At 35.6% G+C, this 22,716-nt stretch overlaps 2 protein-coding genes across 4 annotated transcripts in view; one reads left to right on the top strand and one right to left on the bottom strand.

Moving 5' to 3' along the window:
* The window catches only part of LOC105049125 (rho GTPase-activating protein 7), a 45,199-nt gene extending 38,609 nt beyond the window's left edge, over positions 1 to 6,590 (top strand). For both annotated transcript variants that reach the window (XM_010928686.4, XM_010928685.4), the window contains 2 exons: positions 5,880 to 6,068; positions 6,152 to 6,590. In XM_010928686.4, the coding sequence (XP_010926988.1) occupies positions 5,880 to 6,068; positions 6,152 to 6,340 (378 nt within the window). In that variant the 3' untranslated portion in view covers positions 6,341 to 6,590. The remainder of the gene's footprint in view (positions 1 to 5,879; positions 6,069 to 6,151) is intronic.
* A 2,991-nt stretch (positions 6,591 to 9,581) lies between these two features.
* Positions 9,582 to 21,430, bottom strand: LOC105049165 (UDP-D-xylose:L-fucose alpha-1,3-D-xylosyltransferase MGP4). 2 transcript variants are annotated; one of them, XM_073260881.1, is made up of 4 exons: positions 20,809 to 21,430; positions 20,184 to 20,342; positions 19,690 to 19,917; positions 9,582 to 9,956 (listed from the first exon to the last, which is right to left on the bottom strand). In XM_073260881.1, the coding sequence occupies exons 1-4, from the start codon at positions 21,241 to 21,243 to the stop codon at positions 9,729 to 9,731; spliced, it is 1,050 nt and encodes a 349-aa protein (XP_073116982.1). In that variant the 5' UTR covers positions 21,244 to 21,430; the 3' UTR covers positions 9,582 to 9,728. The 2 variants fall into 2 exon arrangements, with proteins under 2 accessions (XP_073116982.1, XP_073116983.1); XM_073260882.1 differs by having other exon boundaries at positions 9,583 to 9,956; positions 19,702 to 19,917.
* Between the last annotated feature and the right edge of the window lie 1,286 nt (positions 21,431 to 22,716).

Raw genomic sequence — 22,716 nt, 5'->3', positions numbered from 1 at the left:
CTAGAAACCGATCCTCCTGCTTTGTTTTCCTCTGAAGTAGTCTGAAATCCTTTGCGTTGTTCGCCTTGTTTGTGTGGCTTCCAATTAGCTGGTTTTCCATGTATCTTCCAGCATGTTTCTCTAGTGTGATACGGATGTTGACAATGATCACACCAGGCTCTATCATTCTTCCAATTTCAACGCTGATCTCTAGAATTAGTAGGTTCATAACTTTTTGAAACAAGGGCAGAGCTTTGAGACAGGTTATCTAAGATGATCTCTTTACTTCCTCCTAGCATGACACGTTTCCTTCTTTCTTCCCTTCTCACCTCTGCAAATGCCTTTCTAATGTTTGGAAACGGTTTAGTTCCCAACAATTGACCTCGTACTTCGTCTAACTTCTTGTTTAAATCATGGAGAAAATCAAATACCCATTCTTTTTCAAGCATTTGCTTATATTTCAAGCTGTCCTCAGCACAATGCCAATTTGTTTCATAAAACATATCCATCTCCTGCCATAATTCAGTCAAAATATTGAAATACTCGTCACAGAAAGATTACCTTGTTTTGTCTTTTTTAGGGCAGATCTAATCTCAAAACACTGTGCTAAGTTCTCTAGATCTGAGTACATTTCATGCACCATATCCCATATCTCCTTTGCTGTCTTCTAGAATAAATAGGTCCGGCCGATCTTAGGTTCCATAGAACTAATTAACCAAGCCATAACCATAGAATTTTTTGATTCCCAGGCCGGATAGCCTGCTTTTCCTTCCTCAAGTGCTGTCATTGTACCTGTCAAGTAGCCGAATTTGCCTTTGCCTCAAATTACCAGCATAATCGATTGAGACCATTCAAGGAAATTGGTCCCATTGAGTTTGTGCTGGGTTATTTGGAGAGAATGAGTATCCCCGGCAACAGGAACCACAGACAATGGCATATTTTTGGACGGTTTAGATGATACCTTTGAAGAACCTTCTTGGGTTGCATCAGCCATGGCCGTTTTTGGCCATAAAAAATGACCAGAGGAACCTAAGCTCCGATACCATGTAAACAGAGAATAGAAGAAATTCTTTGTTTTATATTATTCCAATTTCTTGATACCTATTATATACAGGAAAAATTATCTAAATTCAGACCTTAGAATCTGATAAATTACAAGAAATTAGGAAGCTAGAAATCAAGAAATAATTACAAGAAATTAGGAAGCTAAAAATCAGGAAAGAAAACAGGAAATAATATCCCTAAACTGACTTCTTCAAATCTGGCAGATAATATGGAAAATAAATTGATGAGCTGTCAATAAAAACTATTATAATTTGAAAATGCTTCGATGACATCCCTGTTACTGTTTATAGGTTGGATGAAGATGAATATGTAGGTGTCCAGGTCAATCTGTTTAGTTCATATAGGCTTCGAAGACCACGTATGCACATTCAGCTGTTTAGTGTATTCCACTTTATTATGTGCATGCTCAGCACATATTTTCTCATTGGTGGTTATGTCATTTTGATTTAAGTTTTTTCCAGGGGCTCAATCAGTTGACCGTTGTAATATGATGGACTACTAGGGGCCAGTTGTTTGGGGTAGGTCAGATTTGGGTTGGCTCAAGTGAAAACAGTAACTCATGCTACCTTGAAGGCTTGAACCATATTTACCCATCCTGACTTTAGATCAGACTCTGTCACCTATGCCTGCCTGGTGATTGACCCTTGTGACCCAACCTGACCTGCCTGAACCATAACCTACTTTACAGTTTCAACCTTGAGTCTGATGCAATGTTACCTGCCTGACCCAACTATGTTTCAGTTTGTGTGAACTAGAAATATTAGTACTAAAAGAGACCAACCACTCTTAGAAAACTTAAACCCCAGTAATGACCCAACCAATTCCATCTTGATCCAACCCAAATAAAACTCTAACCTTATAATCTGGGGAGTCAAAGCTCTGACCTTTTCCTGACCCTTCCATAGTCAGGGTGAAAAGCGTATGCCCCTGACTTGAGCAAGGTGGGGTAGGGTTAAATTTTGACACCCCTACCGATCACTTATTGGGGATATCATAGTGAGTTTTATTTTTCACTTTTGCTGGTCCTGTCAATAAAGCAATAGGAGACAACAGGCAAATCCGAACTAAAGAAGACCAGATTTGCCTCCCATAGAATACTAGCTTTTCTCATCCTTTTTTCTCCTTTTAGTTCCATTCATCTCTCTTTATCTCCCTTTCTCTCCCTCTCCCTCTGTCCTCTCTCTTTCACAAACATACATTTCAGTGACATTTTGTCATGCACGATGTCAATATGGTTAGATCCAACCTCTTAGTTCATCTGTCTCTCTGTCCTCTCTCTCACGTAAACACACATTTCAGGGACTTTTTATCCTACATGATGTTAAGATGGTTAGATCCAACTTTCTAATCTATTGTTGTTCTTCTTCTTCATCTGTTGTTTCCTGATTTATTTTGTTATTTTTGAGATTGAGGAGCCTTTGTTTACTCCCGGTTTTTACCTAGATGGTTCAATGTGTTAACCTTCTTTTGTTGTTCCATGATACATCATGCACCAACAATTGGATATCATGATATAGTATGTTGTGGGCTATGTATGATCATATACTGGTTTGATTGAAGCATGCAACTATGGCATTAAAAAACTGACTACTTTGTGTAATATATTGCAGATTGAATATTTTTTAATTATTAAGCCATACCAAATGCTCAACTGTGTTAGTCTAGTTAATAATCAGATGTCTAATATTTCATTGAATGGTTGAAACTATCCTGCTCCTTTTATTTTTAAACTTTGATATGCGGAGTCTTCTGTCTAGTGATAGGGGATTAATGCTGCCTGCTTGTGTCTTTAGAAACTTATTTAAAATAATTTCCAGAGCTCATTAAGCTACTTTCTGTGACTTACAAGATAAATCCTAAGTTAGTTTTAGCCAAACTTGTCTTGAAGGACTTTAAATAATAATATACTTTTTGAGACGACCTCAAAAACCAGTTGTGGACCCAGTCTCCATAGGTTTGTTCATAAGACTCTTCATGCTTGTGGCTTATGTAGCGTTTGTCCTGCGTACATGTTAAGTTGTTAGTCACTCCCTAGGTACACTGTTATATGATCTTTCCTAGTTATTTAGAGGAAAATCAAACATCTGATATGGCCTTTTTTGTTGCTAAAATTTTAATGTTTTCTTTATGTAATAGATTGAAAAGATGGTGAGAACCTACTGTGATATCATCCTTTTTTTATCTTTAACAAGTAAAAACAAGACCAACTGGGACCGGACAATTTTATTTGACAGTATTTTTTAAGTGTTCTATGCAGAAACATATGCAGCATAGGTGTATGCTGCCCCTTGATCATGTCGCAATGTACAAAAGTGGATCCAGTATACACACAGTGAAAACAGGAAGCTGGAATATGCCTTTGTGTCCATGAAGCCTTGGTAGATGCAATGTGGTAGGGATTGGATCTCGCTCTTGTGTAAAGTCTCCCTTTTTGCTCCAAGGGTCAAGGTGGGATCAGTAAGCAAAAAAATTGGACCTAGAAGCGGGAGGGGGCAGAACACTCTAATTTTTGTATTATCTGCCGCGTAATCTCTTCAACCTATCCTCCTCTTCTGCCTGATCCATCTGCTATCCTACTCATTAGGTCTCTCCTGCTTGTGCCCTTTTTTTCCTGTTCTTCTGGCTTCCCTCTTCTACCTCCTCTAGGCCTCATAATAAAAAATTTCATTTTTATGAATTTTTAGTGACTTTTATATTCTACTTTTCAGATTATATATTTCTAAGTATTTATCAAGTATGAATCACATGAGTGGCCACAGAACTGGCTGGATGCTACCTGTTAGAGTTGCCTGAAACCACATTGCTTTTTGTAACTTCTTTTGGAACAAAATTTAGAGTGGGTAGCATGAGAGGAATGCTATTCTTCTAGGTAAATGATATTCTTCTAGATGTCTTATCCCTTTAAACGCATCTATTAGACCAGTCTAAGACATGGGCTGCCACTTTCCCTCAAGATAATGCCATATAGGCACACACCATTGTGCAAGACGACTTTGTAAGGGAGACTGAGAATCTGAGGTGGCAGATCAAATTCTTGCATAACAATCTCTATGCACGTGTCTCCAAGGATAGCATTATCCAATTATCTTGCCTATGAAACATATATCTAAACCTAATCAAAATATTTAAATGTACATAATGATACGTAATTGTATACTATGTTTAAGGTCAGCTTTTACTTGGGGCTCAAGCCAGGTTGAGGTTGCTCAAAACCATTTTGGTTTGAAAATCTGAGGCATGTTTGACCTTGGCCTTGCTTGGGTTTATATTTGGTACTAGATGTGTCAGAATTTCTTCTCAGGAAATGCTAAATTGCATTAATGAAGCAAGAGATTTTGCTGTCCAGGATACCGCAATGCTACCTGAAGCAGGCTTTATATTACTATTTCTAGAATAACAAGCCTAGAGACTTTTTCTTTCAGTATACACTAACACTTGCAATATGGGTATTGGCTATGACAGTGTTTTCTTTATTTTTGATTAATACCGGGAAAGAATGGAAGTAGATAATTCTTAAAGCTCATCTGCGTGGATTGACATAGGATTTTATGGCCATCAGTGGGACCAGCCTTGGTGAAGTTAGTGGCAGTAAATGGCATGCTATTGACAGGACAATCATGTTTATGCAAGTATTAACTGAAGTGACTGCTTTTGCTGCTCGTGACAACTTGCTGATAAAGCTGCATAAGTTTCAATTTGTCCTTTAAATAACATGTTGTAAAAAGGAGCTGCGCTTCCTGTGTGTTGTTAAGGGGACTCATATTATCAAGCAAGAAAAATGTGCACACAATTATCAAAGCCTATTTGAATCTGGAAACAACTATATAGGTAGTTTTGATGAGCCCATTGATGTCAAACATTTTGTTCTCAGAGATGACCACTTTTAAGTAATTAAGAGTTCTAAGAGTGGTGTTGAACATAAACGAGACATGTTTGCAGAGGTCTTCTGCAGTCACACATCAGATGGATCCCTTCAAGTTCATTATGGGCCCCATCCATGATCAGATTAGACCCACAAAACACTGTTCGTGCAGCTCACAATGCATGTAGGTGCCACTTACCTACACTTTTGCTTCCGAGTGGTCCTTGGAATGGAGCATTATAGGATCAGATTCTATAGCGAAAGTTACTGATGCTACCTGCTAGATTGCTTGCTTGTGTAAATCTCGTGCAAGATATGCCTGCTTGACAGGTTCGGTTATTTAATAAAGCATTTGTTTTGTTGTATAGACATTTCAGTAAGATGCTTTACAGTTTTAACACGCACCTATTATTTCCTTTAACAAGTGTTAGTCTAATGTCATAACATCCAAGTATGATCAGTTTATCGTGTTGCATCGTTAAATGATGATTGACATCTGATGTGCATAATCTAGTGTATGGAACTTCAGTTGGAATGCTTGGTGGCACCTAACCAAATAGCATTTAATGTAAATAGCATTTAATGTTTTATTGAACATAAATTATTGTCTGAAGCTGTTTTTCTCATTTCTTTTTGGTACATAGTTCTCATTTGCTTGAAAACTATATGTAAAGAGTTACTGGGGGAATATTACTGACAGATTGAATTTGTACTTCAATTGTAGAATTTACAGTAATACTAGTCTACTGGATTTTTCGTCATGTTGTCAGGGAGGAACTATGAAAATGTGTATACTCATTGTATCCCATGTTGATATTTTGATATAAAATGCAGAAAATTCAAATGGGATAGTCATGAGGAATTAAAGCTGGGTTGACAATGTAGTGAGGCTGTGAAGGCCTGTTGACAGGCCAGCATAATTTTGCTGTGAATGAATGTCATCTCAAATGTTAATGCTCAAAACTCATTACAGGAGAGCTCATCTGGGACGGATTGGAGGAACGTTAAGCCTCAAGTGCTACCTCATGCTAGTTCCAACAAGCTTTCTCGTAAACATTCCTTGGAGACAGGTGTTATTGAATTAAAAGGTATGGAAGCATCAACAAGCATGCCATCAGAAAGCATTGCTGCCATTGCTAATGATACTCCCAGAATAACCGAGGTAAGGGAAGCCATCTGTCGTTGAGACCTTGACCAGTTTTACTTCCATGAGTATAATTGTTAACCAAAAGTTTGTGCCATCAGGGTATGGAATATCAGAGGCAACCACCAGTGGCATCTTCTACTTTGGTGGAACTGACAGCCCGTCTCGACTTCTTCAAAGAACGGAGATCCCAACTCATGGAACAATTGCATAGCCTTGATTTGAGCCATGGAGCGCCCTCACATGGATTAGCATACAAATCCTCCTCTCCTTGGAACAGTCCAAGCTGAGAGAAACATGTAAGCCACTTGTACATCCCTCTATTCAAGCCATCCATCTGTTTTGCTATTTCGTTTTTGATTCTGTTGTATGAATGGACGCTTCTGACAAAGTTGTTTTACCTTGTAAAGAGTAAAGACCAGTGTGAAATTTTGGCTCCTGTTTTCCACTTGTCATTTTGCCCTTGTAAACTGAAGAGATTATGTCTGCTGTATTTATCAGTTAAAATCCCAATTTTAAGCTCCTGTGCTTTAACGGCAATGCTACTCCATAAAGCTGATACAGGGAAGTCAATGTCAGGAAACGAGAGTTTGGTTTTTCCCCTCATCTTTTCTTGTTTCAGTCAATTACACAATAATAGCAAGCTAAATTTTTAGTGTTTGAAATCTTAAATGTATGACACTTATCGGTCATTGTAATAGTGCTATGCCATTGCCCATTGTATGTCCCATCCTTTGCCATATAATCCTAGTCCTTGCGAACTGAAATGGCTTTGGCTCTTGTTATGGATTGATGTACGGTCATCTAATTACGTCTTTAAGGTTCATACGGCCAGCCTTTATGAAATATTTGAGCGTTTTGGCTAGAGGTCATGCCCCTCCGCTTGCAATTGGAAGGTTCCCGGTAATTATAGAACTGGGGGGAGAGAGCGAGAGGGGCGTCTTGATTAAAATCAATTATAGAGTATTATGTGCTCTACTTTTGGTATTGGAAGCACTTTTGGGTTCATTTGCTTGCCGCAATTTCAATTGCTTTAATAAAGATTACAATGGCAATTGGAATTGTAAATGAAAAATTGTTCTATTTGATTTTGCAATTACATCTGCAGTTATTTGATCATATAAGCTGTGATAATTTTTCGAAATACTGGATAAGTTTATCCTTTAGAAGTAATGAACTTTTACTGACTTACTGATGTCAACAATCGACCTTTCTGTACATATCCTAAAATATATAATAGTTATATACCGTAATAATTCCTTGATATGTATAATATTTATTGGACATTATAATAACTACTGTAATACTAGCCTGGCTATTGTAATTATATGATAATCATATTTATTGTTATAATAAGAATATCATATTATGAGATTATATTAAAATTATAGGATGGTGTAATTTTAAAATATAATAGCATATTAGAATTAATATAATATATTATTATACGGTAATACATAATAATATTTAATCTATAATGTAAAATAAACTATATATTGTAATAAACTGTTTTATATATGTATTATAATGATACCAATATTATTATATAAGGACATATTAATATATTATTAATGTATGAAATTCAATAGTGACTACCGCATTGTAATAATAGTATTAGTTAAATCTAGTACATATTATATATTGGTCTAGAATATTGTAGTAATTATAATAATGTTATATGATAATGGTTATAATACTAATCTGTAAAATATAACAAGAAATTTAATTGTTATTAATATAACTATTCAAGTAATTTTATTGATACAACAACACCTTTGCGCTAATCGTAGATTGGTTTATGCGAACAGGTTGCGAGAGAATCTCTTTCTCCGGTACTAAAAAGGTGATATTATGAAGACAAAATGAAATTATGTGATTGGTAAATCGCGAGCACACCCTGCTTTACAAGAGAAGTTTCCAGTTTCATGTCTGACAGAGTGCATCCCATAGTATGTCCGGGGTGATTGGTCAGTTCGGGTTGTATCATTCATGCGAAAGAATGATTGATCTTCTTCCATGAAGTCATCTGTTGGATGTTGCATCACAACATGGGATCTCAAAGCACTTCAAGTTCTCATTCATCAGCCTGCACAGATTTTGAAGCGATGTTTGTGTGATCCATCAGTGGGTTGCGTGAAAGAAGGTGAATCCTTCTTTTGCACGAAAGGGAAACCCTACCCTGATTTATCTGGGGTGGTTCTTCCCTCGAACATGTACATAGACCACGTGCATGGGCACAACCTTGCGTGCATGCATATACGAAAAATGGAAAATGGGAAATGACAGATTTAGAAACCGTGTAAGCTCAAGAGAGGTTGACTCCCCATTGTCCCCGATCACTTGAACGAGTTGTCAAACAACTTTAGACCTTCAATGACAGGTTCCTGACTTCAACAAAGTATTGTTGCTTAGAGTCTTAGGGCGGTTGGGAGTTGGAAACTTTGAAACGAAAATTGGAATGAGTAATTCTCATTCCAACCTGGAGTATTTTTATTTTTATTTTGATTTTGATTTTAAGAGTGAAAATATTCTAATCTGCCAAAATTCAATCCCAACTCTTTTCTAATATTTAAAATTCTATTCTGATTCTAACTCCAGCATCGGAAAATATGGCCAGTCCAATTCTGATTTGGGCCGCAAACCAGATGCACCCTTAAAGTATGGGCCAGGGGAAGGAGCAATTAGCCGATACACATACACCTTTAGGCAAAGGTCCACACACAAGAAAATACAATGAGGAAACGGCCATTGCAGGCTTCTGGTTTTGGGGTGACGCTCGCCTTTCCCAGCGATAAGACAAAAACGAAGGCTCAAAGCGCCGCGTGCTCCAGAGGTTGGAAACAAGAATCGCATTGTGCTGCTGCCAAAATATAGTAAAGTGCAGCATGCTACAAGAATTCTATCATATTGCTTTAATTTTGTTTTAAAAAATGTTTGGTGAGTCAGGTAAAACTTGATCAATTAAATGTTTGTAAATTATATAATAATATACAAGTACAGAACCTGAAGAATCACGAGAGGAAAAAGAAGAGCAAAACAATCAAACTTTATCAATTTTATCTCACTTGGCTGCCTTAGCCAGTTTCACAAGTCGTTGATGTGGCCTGCCACGTTACAGTAAGCTCAAGTTACGCAATTTCGAGCCATCACATTGTAAAACTGCAAGTTCTTCACTGCCTCTTTGAGAAATTCTTTGTACACTACCTATGGTGTAGAAAATCTGACATGCAGCGCACCACTTTATCCGATTGGATCACATAACGATCGCTTTCCAATGCATATTTAATATCCATGATTTTATTTTTTCGTTTAAAATTTGAAATGACGAAAATATCTTTCTTTCTAAAAAAATTATGACATCCTGTGTTGAAATTATGACTTCCAACACAGAATGTCATAATTTTTTCATAAAATGTCACAAAGAGGAAAGGATATTTTTGTTATTGAAAAATTTATAAAATTTTTATGTGGTAAAAATATTCCCTACCAAAATTATAATATCATATGAAAAAATTATGACATCCTGTACAGAAAATTATGATTTCAACACAGGATGTCATAATATCTACACAGAATGTCATAATATCTATACAAAATGTCATCATTTTTTTTAAAAGAAGAGAAACATTTTCATCATTCAAAATTTCAAATAACTCTAATGTGATTGGACGATGCACTCTACATCATTTTTATTATACCGCATGCGGTGCAAAAAATTTCTCCGGCCTGCTTATATTTTACCAAGAGCCCATAATCACGGAAGCGTTTTATCTTCTTCTCAAAACCACTGATGTAGTTATTGTGAATGATGACATGCATGCCTTTAGTTTCCTGTACCCATGTTTCATTTTTAAAATAGAGTCCTCCTGATGGAAATGCAGCCTGGGGCAGCAGATAAAGATCCACCTGCAGTTATATTTTTCATCATCAGTGTTAACTATCCATCAAGCAGAACACAGAGGATGAAGATTAAAGGCAGTCCTAGAAGTTCTTGGTCAAAGATAATCTACAAAAGTTGAACTTGAAGATTTGGAGCATGCACAATTTGAAAGAAGTGCCCAACATTTTGATATGAATTTTAATGCAAAAGAAGTTGTCTGAACAATGAATGGGTATGTAAACAAAATGAAACATTAAACATAATGAGTTGGATTAAAGGCATTGGTAATAAAAACTGCGGTTATAGAGTACAGCTAGAACTTATAAAATGGAGTCGCTAAAATAAAATTTTGTGGTCACCTTTTGAGAGGTATCTCTAGGACTTTGCAACTACCACATACATGATTTGCCAGATTTACATCTCACCATCCACTTAGGATGCGTTTGGTTACACTTTTGGAGTTTTGATTTTTAATTTTTAAAAAATATTTTTTATTTTTTTTTATTTTTGTTATTGAGTAAAAGCAAAAAAGTAAAAAATATATTTGGTAACTATATTGCTATAAAGCAAAAAGCAACGTTTGGAGACGGCAGGTGAAGAGCTTGACGAGGGAGAAGGATTCAGAAAGGGAGGAAGGGGGTAAAAAGGTGAAGAGCTCGATGAGAGAGAAAGATTCGAGCTCTTTACTTTTTAGTTTGGCGTTTTAGATGTGCGGAAGCAAAAAAAGTAGAAAAGCAAATTTTGGAAAGCAAAAAATTTTTGCTTTGCATATAAAGCAATTATTTTGATTTTTGCTTTTTACTTTTCATAGTGTTACCAAACATTGCTTTTTGAATTTTACTTTTTAAAAATCAAAAAATAAAAAAAAATATTTTTTTAATGGCTAACCAAACGCACTCTTAAGATAGCATACTTGCTTTGGATTTCTCTTTAAAAAAATTCATCCCTGACTTGCTTCCTGAGCACTGCCTCATTTTTTTTTTTTTGGGTACATGAGCAATTCCTCATTCAATTCCTGTTTTTTTTTCCAAAGACATCTGCATCTCCATACCACCCTCACCCACTTCCCGAAACTAAGCTTAAGGCAAAGATGCAGAAAGCAACACGGGCATGCACCGACCCACACACACACACACACAGAGAGAGAGAGAGAGATTGACATGACCTACAATATTCAAAAATCTGAATGCCAAAAATTAAAGAATTAATTTCCAATAAATTAAGTGGTGACAAAATGGACACTTTGTATTACAAAATAAATGATTCCTCATCCCCCTTAGTCTTCTTTCATTTTCTTTTGTCAATCTTCTTTGGCTAATTCCATAATAGAAGATTTATTGGTCATCAGTAGTGTTCCTTAAAATTCAGACTTTTGACTTCCTCTATACTAAGTAGATATGGAGCTACAGATTTTCTGGATGCATCTTGCAAGATAGGTTTATAACCTGGTTGAGAAGGCCAATTGATTTTTTTCATCAACTTCAGTCATTTAAGCTTTAGCAGTTTCCCCAAAAAATATTGAAAATATCCAACATGTTAAAGAAGAATTTATAACAGTAAAGATTGATAAATCAAGCCAGTAAAATATATTAGACATCATTGTAAAGCAGACAGCATATAACTGTTTCACTAGTTTCATGCTAACTTATATAAAATTTATAATATTTTTTATATAGTGCATCATTGTGGATACTGATATATCATCTTATTGTTTGATAACAATATAATGTCCAGGTTTTAGGATAGTCAAGCCCACATCAAAAAATTTGCTCTTAAGTTTCTTTCAAAACATTACAAATTCATAATGCCTCCAAATTTCAAAACTTAAAAAAATCAAAGTTTAGTCTTAGGAGAATATTTTCCAGAACTCAAGTGCATCTACAGCTTCTTCCATAATAAAGGATATACTTGTCAACACTTGATGTCCCTTCAAATTCATATTTTTTAAAATTTTATGTACTTTATACCCGTGGAACAACGGATTCTCAATGCATTCTGAAAGGTTGTTCATAACCTTTGCTTTTTCTTTAACCTCCTTCAGCATAATCATCTCTAGGTTACATCATCACTAAGTAAACAAGATGATTTGGAAGTTACAAGTCGGTCATAATATAAACCCCCAGCAGTGACTTTTCTGAAAAGCTTATGCAATGAGCCAGAAAATATCCGGTTGGTCATATTGGACTCCTAATAATTCAAAAAATGTGTTACATTATCATCTTGGAAGGTGAATTCTAGATAATCATTTGCAACTAGTAAATAAACTACATCCCTTAATTACACAGAAGGATGAACTTGTAATTCATGCAGCATCTATCAACAAGTACATGGGATGGTTTAAGTCATTGCACTTTAAACAAATCTTTGGATATATATTACTACAATAATGTTGTGACAGTTGTTTCTAGACAAAAGAAAAAGGTTCAAATCCAGACTTAGGTGGTCGCAATTTACACTAATTGAGCTGAGGCTTTTGAACATTTCCAACATTAACAGCACAGCTAGAAACAAGAATTCCCAAATACACATTCAGGAATGAAATGAGATGGAGATCCTGTTTTGGACCATCCCTTCCTTCTGAATAATAATGTCTATATGCCAAGCTTAATAGGAACAGGAATTGCCTGATTATAATTTATCTAATACCTGTAATAAACCTGTGGGCAAGTTCATGATAAATCTGTAAGTTGGATTTAAGGACTTAGGTCAAGCACAAGTCAGAAGTACTTTCCAACATAAATCCTGTTACGATAGATAGAGGAAGAGAGGAGTATTGTAGTATTTTTCACACAAGAAATGAAGAGAGTAGACCTATTAGAAGAAAAGAACTTTAACTTTATTTGAAATTCCTTCAACTCTCTTGATCCAAAATGGCTCAAGTACATCCCTTTATATAGGTGATTTTACAACCCTTCAACTACCTTCTACACAAAATACTAAGAGCCATATTTATAAACAACACTTTGGTTTTATACATGGAGAGGAATTCTAAGTGAATTTCATAAAAAACACTAAAGGTCATTGCTAATAACAAGACAATATTAATTTGGTTTACTAATTCCAATACTTTTTCTTAAAACAAGGACCCTTGGAAACACAAAAGGCTCTTTGATCAGCAAATAGCATATCTTGATTTTATCAAAATTGAACTCTAAGATCCATGCACAATTAAGTTTAGATATTTCCAACACCCCCTTTTAAACTTAACTGTCTTTCATCTTTCATTCCAAGAAGATTCTTGAGCTGGTGGAATGCATCCGCTGCAAGTGGCTTGATGAAGATATCGGCAACTTGATCATGAGTCTTCACATAAGTTAACTCCAAATTCTCCTTTATATGCTCTCTTATGAAATGGAAACGAACGTCGATGTGCTTGCTCTTGTCATCATAGACCAGATTCTTTGCTAATACTATTGCCAATTTGCTATCCATATATATCTCTGTACCATCAATTTGAGAGAAATAAATATCTTATAATAATTTTTTAAGCTATATAGTATGGCAAACATATGAAGATGCCAAAATATATTCTGCTTCACAAGTAGAAAAAGTCACAATAGCTTGCTTCTTAGAAAATCAAGTGAATGCCGTATCATCCATGTAGAAAATAAATCTGATTGTCCTCTTTCTATCATCCAAATCTCCTCCTCAATCACTATCCGAATGATCAAAAAGTCGAAAATCATAAGAAAAATAGATTAATCCATAAGATATAATACCTCGGATGTAACGAAGAATTTTTTTTTGCGACCTTCCAATGTGTAGATTTTGGTTTCTCTATGAAACGGCTTAGTAAGCCAACTCCATATAGAATATCCGATCTTGTGCATATTGGGTATCTTAAGTTTCCAACTAAGTTTCTGTAAAGAGTAAGATCCATCATCTTGCCTTCTTCAAATTTTGATAGTTTGACTCCACAATCAATGGGGGTACTTATTGGCTTGCAATCTTCCATCTTAAATCTTTTAAAAATCTCTTTTGCATATACTTCTTGAGAAATGAAGATGCTTTCAACATTTTGCTTGACCTTTGAGCCGAAAAAATATGACATAAGCCCCAAATCTGTCATCTCAAACTCTTGGGTCATAGCTTGCTTGAATTCTTCAAACATTTGAGGGTTGCTCCTTGTAAAAATAAAATCATCTATATACAAAGAAACAAGCAATATATCTTCATTCTTTTTCTTTACATATAAGGTATTCTCATATAGACATTGCATGAAATCATTAGCTTTGAAGTATGCATCAATTCTACTATTTCATGCTCTAGATGCTTGTTTCAAGCCATAGAACATCTTTTTCAACTTCAAGACTTTTTCTTCATGACCCTTCTTCACATACACTTCGGGTTGATTCATAAAGACCTCTTCCTCTAAAAATCTATTCAAGAAAGCCGATTTGACATTCATTTAAAGAATTGACCTTTTAAATTGTGCCGCAATAGAGATGAGCAATCTTATAGTTTTTATACGAGTAACCGAGGTGAACACTTCTTCATAGTCGATACCGACTTGTTGCTTGCAGCCTTTGGCCCCCAATCTTGCTTTGTACTTCTCTATATGTCCTTGAGCATTCTTCTTCTTCTTCTTATAAACCCATTTGACACCTATGGATATGGCCTTCGGAAAGAGTAGCAAGTTTTCAAGTATCATTTTTCTCTATTACTTTGATCTCCTCATCCCTTTCCAAATCTTATCCTGTATTGCTTGTTCAAAAAAAATATTTTCATTGTTAGCCAAAAGATAAATGAGATTAAGTTCGTTTGTTTTCTCATATAGCTCCTGCAAACTCTTTGTTTTCCTTTGCATTGGATTATCTTCCAAAAGAGGTGATACTCTTGAATGTGAAGATAAAGGTGGAGAAGAAACTTCAAAATCCACTTTTGATTCTTTCTCTTTTTCTTCCTTCTCTTCATAAAATAGCTCTTTATTTGATTGTCAACTCCACATGCCAACTTCATGGAACTCTACATCTCTACCAACATGAATTCTTTTAGTTTTTGGATTAAAGAGCTTGTAGGCTTTAGATTGAGCATCATAGTCGATGAAGATAAATTTTTTACTCTTGTCTTCAAGTTTCATTCTTTTTTGGTCCGACATATGAGTATAGGCAATACTCTCGAAAACCTTCAAATGAGAGACACTAGATCGTCTTCCACTCCATGCCTCTTGTGGAGTTATATCCTCTAGGCTTTTTGTATGACATTGATTGAGCAAGTAGACTGCATATTTTATGGCCTCCACCTAAAATTCCTTTGGCATGTCTTTCGTCTTTAGCATGCTTCGAACCATACTAAGAATGGTCCGATTCTTTCTCTCTGCTACATTTTATTAGGGGGAATAAGATGTCGTCAAGAGTCGCTGGATGCCATGCTCACAAGAATGTTCAAACTCTTTGGATGTGAATTTGCCTTTGTGATCGGATCGTAAGGCCTTGATGTAGTAGTCATATTCTTTTTTCACCATTGCTTTGAACTTCTTGAATATAAAAAATGCTTTCAGACTTTTCCTTCAAGAAATACACCCAAGTTTTTCTGCTAAAATCATCAATAAAGGTTAGAAAATAACAATGCTCTTCAAAGGATGTTGAAGAAATTGGCCCGCATATGTCGGTGTGGATGAGTTCAAGTGGCTTCTTTGCATGATAGAAAGCTTTTTTAGGAAAGCTCTTCCTTGGTTGCTTGGTAAGAGCACACCCTTTACAAAATTATTTTGGAGAGTCAATATGCGGTAAGCCCTTCACTATTTTCTTGCTTAATAGTTGCTTGAGGCCACCAAAGTGAAGATGTTCGAACCTCAAGTGCCAAAGCTATAAACTATCCTTGACACTTGTATTCAAATATTTAGCATTGATATGTTTGATGTTAAGCATGAACATTCTATTTTTTGTCCTTTGAACATGGGCTAACAAATTATTTTTTTTGATCTCTTAAAAATAGACTTCTATTTTTCATATGCACATCATATCCTTTCTCCAAAAGTTGCCCCAAACTCAAAATATTGTTCTTCATCTCCGGTATGTAATAAACATTACAGATAAATTATGACTTCCATCTTTTAATTGAATAAAGATTTTACCTTTGTCCTTCATGTCTACTTTGGAGGAGTCATCAAAAGACACATGTCCATTCATCGATTCGTTCAACTCCATGAAAAGGTTCTTAAACCCACACATATGATTACTTGCGACGGTGTCCAAGTACCACATATTTTGCCCATTGATGTCATCTTCTTTGCAAGGTAGCAATAAGACTTCACCATCTTCTTCTTTCTTCTTTGCATAATGAGTCTTTTTTTCAACCTATTTAGCATCATTATACCAACAATCCGAAATATAATGATCGAGTTTGTTGTAAATGAAATAACGAACTTTGAAATTGTCATACCTTCGACCTCTCGATGAGCCTCCTTATCCACGTCCTCCTTTTGGACTTTAGCTAAACTCCTTTTTGTTATTGTAGCCTCCACGTCCACGGCCTCGCCCTCGGCCGCTTTGACTCCTTTCATTCTTGGAGTCATCTTTTCCCTCCTTCAAAGTGAACTTAGATTGAAGAGTTTGCTCCAAAGGCTCTTGCTTCTTCTTGTTAAGCCTTTATTCATGGGCTTATAAGGAACCCATGAGTTCATCAATTGTCAGAGGCTCTAAGTCCTTCAATTCTTCAATAGCGACTACGATGTAGTCAAACTTGGGATCTAACGAGCATAGAATTTTCTCTACTACTCATATATCCCTCAAGATCTCGCCATTCTTTCTCAATTGATTGAGGACGGTCAAGACTCTCGTAAAAAAATTCGAGATAGATTCTGACTCTTTCATTTATGTAGGGCTTCAAATTCATCTCTAAGAGTTTGAAGACAATTTTCTTCATCTTTCCAACTCCTTTATATGCATGTTGGAGAATCTCCCATGCTTCTTTGGAGGTGGTGGCCGCAACAATCTTTTTAAAAGCCGACTTATCTATGGCTTGGTAAATTAAGTAGAAAGCCTTCTTATCTTTCTTCCTCTTGTCCCGTAGAACCTCTCGTTGTTGCACCGTGAGAGTATCTCATTCTAAGCAACGCCTTCATTTGGATAGTTTAATTCTCATAGTTGGTGTTGGTGCGATGAGGAAGAGGTAATTATAAAAGCCCTCCTATATTAGTCATAGCTCTGCTACCACTTTGTTATGATAGATAGAGGAAGAGAGGAGTATTGTAGTATTTCTCACACAAGAGATGAAGAAAGTAGATCTATCAGAAGAAAAGAACTTTAACTTTATTTGAAATTCCTTCAACTCTCTTGATCCAAAATGGCTCAAGTACATCCCTTTATATAGGTGATTTTACAACCCTTCAACTACCTTCTACATAAAATACTAAGAGCCATATTTATAAGCAACACTTTGGTTTTATACATGGAGAGGAATTCTAAGTGAATTTCATAGGAAACACTAAAGATCATAGCTAACAACAAGACAATATTAATTTGGTTTACTAATTCCAATACCCTTGCTTGAAATAAGGACTCTTGAAAACACAAAAGGCTCTTTGACCAGCAAATAACATCCCTTGATTTTATCAAACTTAGACTCTAAGATCCATGCACAATTAAGTTTAGATGTTTCCAACAAATCCTTGTATCCTTAAAATTTGACTAGGACATTCCAGATAAGAAGGGCACTTACAAAAAAACTACTTCATTGTGTCGCTTTTGATAACCATATGCAATAAAACTTCCTTGAGTCTAATGGGTAGAAATATTAGTGCAAGTGGGTGTAATTAGGTTTTAGTTTGGTCGAGCCTAGAGTTGACACTGTTTCATGTCTTTAATTTTTAATCTTAAACTCAAACCACTAATTCATCTGGTCAAAAATTGAGGCTACTCTAGCTCATGCCAGGCTCAATTTTGTATGGAATAACCATCATTTCAGAGCATTTTTTAGGTATACATAGTTGCTTTTGGTTGGGAACCTAATTACATATAATGAGTCATGAAGATAACCTAAATTGATCTAGTTAGATTTCAGGCATAGCAACTGCAAATAAACCTACTACATTTAATAGAATGTCTGCAACTTCACATAAGCATAAGTCAGAAACTAGTTTTCAATCACCGTTGGAACTTAGAGGCCAATTTATACCTTTCTACATATTCTTAAAAGCATATGTAATATAGGTGCTGCAAAAAATGCCTATTATATATATATGAAATACATAAATGAGAAACCCTTCTTGGCTTCAAAAGCCAGAAAGGGGCTTTATCACCTTAAGTTTGAGAAAGGTCTTCTAACAGCTAGACAAAATTATCTAGTGAAAATTATGGAATTGGAAATTTCTACAAAATTATCTAAGTTCATGATTTTCCCTTACCAATTTACCCATACCACTGCTTGAACCTTGCCCTTCTAACTACCAATATCTCCTAGAAAATATCTATTAAGTCCCAAAGTCTAAAAAACAAAGAAAAGAATAGACTAGGATAGAGTCATGATTTGATGTCTCAAGCCAGAATGGCTCAAACTTAATGGAGTTCTCTAAGTTCACCAGAGGTCCAGAAGCATCTTTGTCCTTACCAAACACCAACCAGGTATTAACATATATTAAGTGGCTTAACATGGTTGCTCTTTTTCTTCTTGAAGAATTTGGGTTCACCTTTAGTGATAGCTAAATTCATAAAATAAAACATAACCGCTGTTGAAGTTGGGGATAATCAAGGAAATCAGTCCTCTTGTCTTCAGTGCACAATCCGATTGAAAGTAACTAAAGTACCCTACTATTTGGAAGGATTGACATAAGGTTGCAGAAAATTTTGCAATCAAGCAATGTAGTCCTCAAGAGAGATCCAATTTCTTAATAATTAAGAATAATGTCTCTACTAGCATGTATCATGTCATCTTTTAAGTGGAAGCTTCCTTGCTTTTCCTCTTCTTCCATGCACCATGCAAATAATCAAGTTATCCAACAAGATGCCATCAAGCTAGGGTCATCATGTTGGGGGTTATAATCCTAGTAGTACATTTATAAATGAAACAACATACAAGGATTCAAGCTTGTATTTCATAATCACATTGTTATACTCTGGAAGAAATGTAATGAAATAAGTTTTACCTTTCTAAACAACATCTTCAATCAAAAACAAGGCAAGACTTCATTAGAAAAACCCTTATTTATAATCTCCATTGAAATATTATTCGACAGAGTCCATGAAGGCCAGCGAAAATTTTTTACCACTCCTTCGACTTCCTCCATAAGAAAAGGCCTTCTTAGCCTTTTCTTCATGTCGTCCCTAAGAATTATTTGAGAAAATATAGCGAGACCAATCACTACAAGTCCTCTTAGCCTAAAGAAACTTTATATAATAACCATCTTATTATCTAAAGATGGTAGAACTAACATGTGATCTCATGTCTTTCCAAGCATCCATTCTGATTTCTTCTAGTTCAAAGTTGTCAGGTAAATTTTAATATTAAAATCACTTTCAAAAGCAATTCACCTTAACTTTCTTTGGAACATGAGTTCTCCTTTGCAATAAACTATAGCAAATCACAAGCCTCCAAGCTATCATATGTATGTTCTGGGTTTAAAATCTAAATCGTTCAAAATTTAGGTTCCACCACACATATATTTGTAGTTACTGATTCTTTAACCACATGGATTTATAAAAGATGAAAATAGTTATCTTAAGCAATTATACAATCACAGTCGATCCATAACAAAATTGGTAGGAAGATAATGGTATTCTACCAATTAGGAATGAATAATTAAGTTCAAGAAGCACATACAAGATAACTCACATGGCCTGCAGCTTTGTTCAAAGCCCAGTTAAAAGCAGGTTGGTCATTTGATTTTCCCTTCTTAGACCATGGCTGCTCTTGGAGTTCATCAATCCACTTCTTCATCACTTCTTTCACTCCTTTTGTAGGACGAAGAAAAATCATGCAGCTGCAGATATATGTTCGCCCCTTTTTCGCAGGTGGTGGCAAATCATAAGAGTGATTCAGAGGTTTCACCTGTCAATTCCCAATAGATTAGTATAAAATATAAGATTCAAAGGAATTTCTATTGCCACTTGAATTGCAATTTATAACAGAATAAGAATTGACCCATCTTTTCTGGTAGCAACATATCAGCAAAATCTCCTTCTCCTCATATTTATTAAAGAATCTTTGCTAGATATAAAATGTGAATCCTGAACTAAATCTCCACTACATGATCAACAAATTTGTAGTTCTACAAACAAAAGGGAATGAAGGTGGTTTTACCGAATGACACTTACAGCAGCCATGTCATCAGTGAAGTAGACATCATGATTCCCCTTGAGATAAGGGAATGGATCCGCCAACCAGACCATATCCACAATATTGTACATCACATTATACCCCAGCTCCAGAATATTAAGAAGATGCCGAGGCCTGCTGGAGGGAACCCCTGTCATCTATGATCCAATCAGCCCAACTGCACTAAAATACACAAACCAGCTAACAAAAAACCACCACAAATAGAATCTAAAGTTCCAAAAAGCCAAAAAAAAAGGAAAAAGAAAAAAGAAGGTCTTTAATACCAGCAAAAAAAAATCTCTTTGTTACCATGATATGCAATTAATTAAAGAACTGTGGTCAAAATGTGGTTAAAGAAACGTCAAGGAAATACCTGAGAACCAAAAATGATCTTTCAATCTGTTTGTGTATTTTAGCAAATACATAAACCATCTAACAAAAACCACCACAAATAGCATCTAAAGTTCAAAAAGAATCAATCTTTGCTACAAGCATGCATGCGGGCATAACAAAAGATGCGACATTTACAAGAAACAAGCAAATTAATCTTTTTTCTACCGCAATATTCAAGTGATTCAGGAACAGAAGTAACAATGCGCTTAAGAAAACACAAGGACAAAATACCTGAGAGCCAAACTTGTGAGCAGTCTGTGCATCAGGAGCCGGGGGAATCAAGACGGCATGGCCGGGCCACCTCTGGTTGACGTTGTAGAGGGTGGAATAGTCCTCGGCGATGACTAGCACGTTCTCGTGATGCCTCTGGCGGGCAATGCTGATGAGCCAGTTGTTGAGGAAGGGCTGGCTCACGGCGCAGACGATGAGGGTGCCGTTCCTGGCCACAAAGGCGGCAGCTTGGGCCAAAGTGTGGTCCCTCCATCGTGAGAGAGACCCCTCTCGGTCGGTGGAGGAGAAGAAGAGGCCTTCCAGGGTGCCGGTCCAGGGGAGGAAGACGCCCAGGACGACGAGGAGGGCGAGGAGGGGGATGGTGCGGTGGGGGAAGAAGCCAGTCTTCTGCTGCTGTCTCCGGTGGAGAGACATTGGGCGTTGTAGCAGCGACATCTAGTGGAGAATTATTGGAAAATTTGGAGGGCAATCTGAAAACTTTTCTTCTTCTTCTTCTTCTTCTCAGGAGTTAGCTAATAGCTAGTAGGGATGGATGGACCCTGGAGACTGGGGACGGATTTTTTTTCCTGTGATCTAATTCAAAAACCAGTAGGGCACTGGGAAAAAAAATACTGAGATGCTATTTGGCATATCACCGGACATGATCATTGGGATGATACGATCACTGGAATGATGTGCGTGTTGAGATGATGAGTAAATTTAAATTTTTAGGTGATATATAATATAACCGTCATGTTTGATATATCAGTAGGACATCATTGAAAATAAAATTTTATTATATTTGATATATGATAATATATAAAATATTATAAATAATTTTATATATTAATATATAATAATTATTTTATAATTTGATTAAACATTCTTCATTCATAATTTTTTATAAAATAATAATAATAATAATAATAATAATAATTATTATTATTATTATTATTATTATTATTATTATTATTATTATTATTATTATTATTATTATAATATGTATCTATTTTGATTATACTATTAAGATGATATTATGATAATATTATATGTAGTCGGATTTAACTAGGCTTAGTCAATTTTTATCATCAATATCAAAGGTGTCCATTAAGAGTGATTTAGCCCATCAAAACAAAATGAAGAAAAAAAGTACGAAAGATTTAGTGTGATCCATCAATGCCAATTAACAATATATACCTATAGAAATAAAATAGACATTCAATAAATAAATAAAAGATATCTGCATCATTTAACTAAATCTGTTAATAAAAATAAAATAGGCATATCTAGAAAGAGACGAAGAGGATTTTTTTTTTCTTCTTAATTTATTGAATTAGAATATTTTTGTTCCAAAATAATTTCAGTACATCACTAATACCCGATGATGCACTATCATCTAAGGTATGTGTAGTGATAGCATCAATGCACAATATGGTGATGCTATTATCAAATTTATCACTGGATCCTTCGTTATTGGATGAGTTTTGCAACACTAAACAAGATGATCATATCATTTAACTCACATCATTGAGATGTTGTAAAATATTATTCCCTACCAAACAGCATCTAAGGATGTCTTGTAGACATAAGAGGATGATCTGATAGTCAATGGAAGGTCATAACAGTCGAGCGGAAGGTCATAACAGTCAAGCAGGAGGTCATAGGATGAGACAGGCTTTGCTTTAGGACTTTTTCGGTACAATCTTGACATCCAATTGGCTGCCTATGACTTCCTGTGGCTTTGTCATTACTTTCCATCATGGTGAGAAGTGAAGGGAGGTTCAGGATGTCATAAAGACGTAAGAGGGCATCGTTGCAGCCAACTAAAGCTCATAACAGTCGAGCAAAAAGTCATACAATGAGATAGATTTTGCCATACGACTTTTCCAATGTGGTTATGGCATCCGTTGGCCTATCTGTGACTTCCTG

Source organism: Elaeis guineensis, chromosome 7, assembly GCF_000442705.2.
Source record: "Elaeis guineensis isolate ETL-2024a chromosome 7, EG11, whole genome shotgun sequence".
NCBI classification, from domain to species: Eukaryota; Viridiplantae; Streptophyta; class Magnoliopsida; order Arecales; family Arecaceae; genus Elaeis; species Elaeis guineensis.
This window is presented reverse-complemented; position numbering and strand designations above follow the sequence as displayed.

What these genes read in the sequence shown, in the direction of transcription:
- LOC105049165 (XM_073260881.1), bottom strand. Translation starts at nt 21,243, where the DNA reads ATGTCGCTGCTACAACGCCCAATGTCTCTCCACCGGAGACAGCAGCAG. An exon ending in TCACTGATGACATGGCTGCT is followed by an intron (nt 19,918 to 20,183) that starts GTAAGTGTCATT and finishes GGGAATTGACAG; the next exon opens with GTGAAACCTCTGAATCACTC. An exon ending in CAGGCCATGTGAGTTATCTT is followed by an intron (nt 9,957 to 19,689) that starts GTATGTGCTTCT and finishes ATATAACTGCAG; the next exon opens with GTGGATCTTTATCTGCTGCC.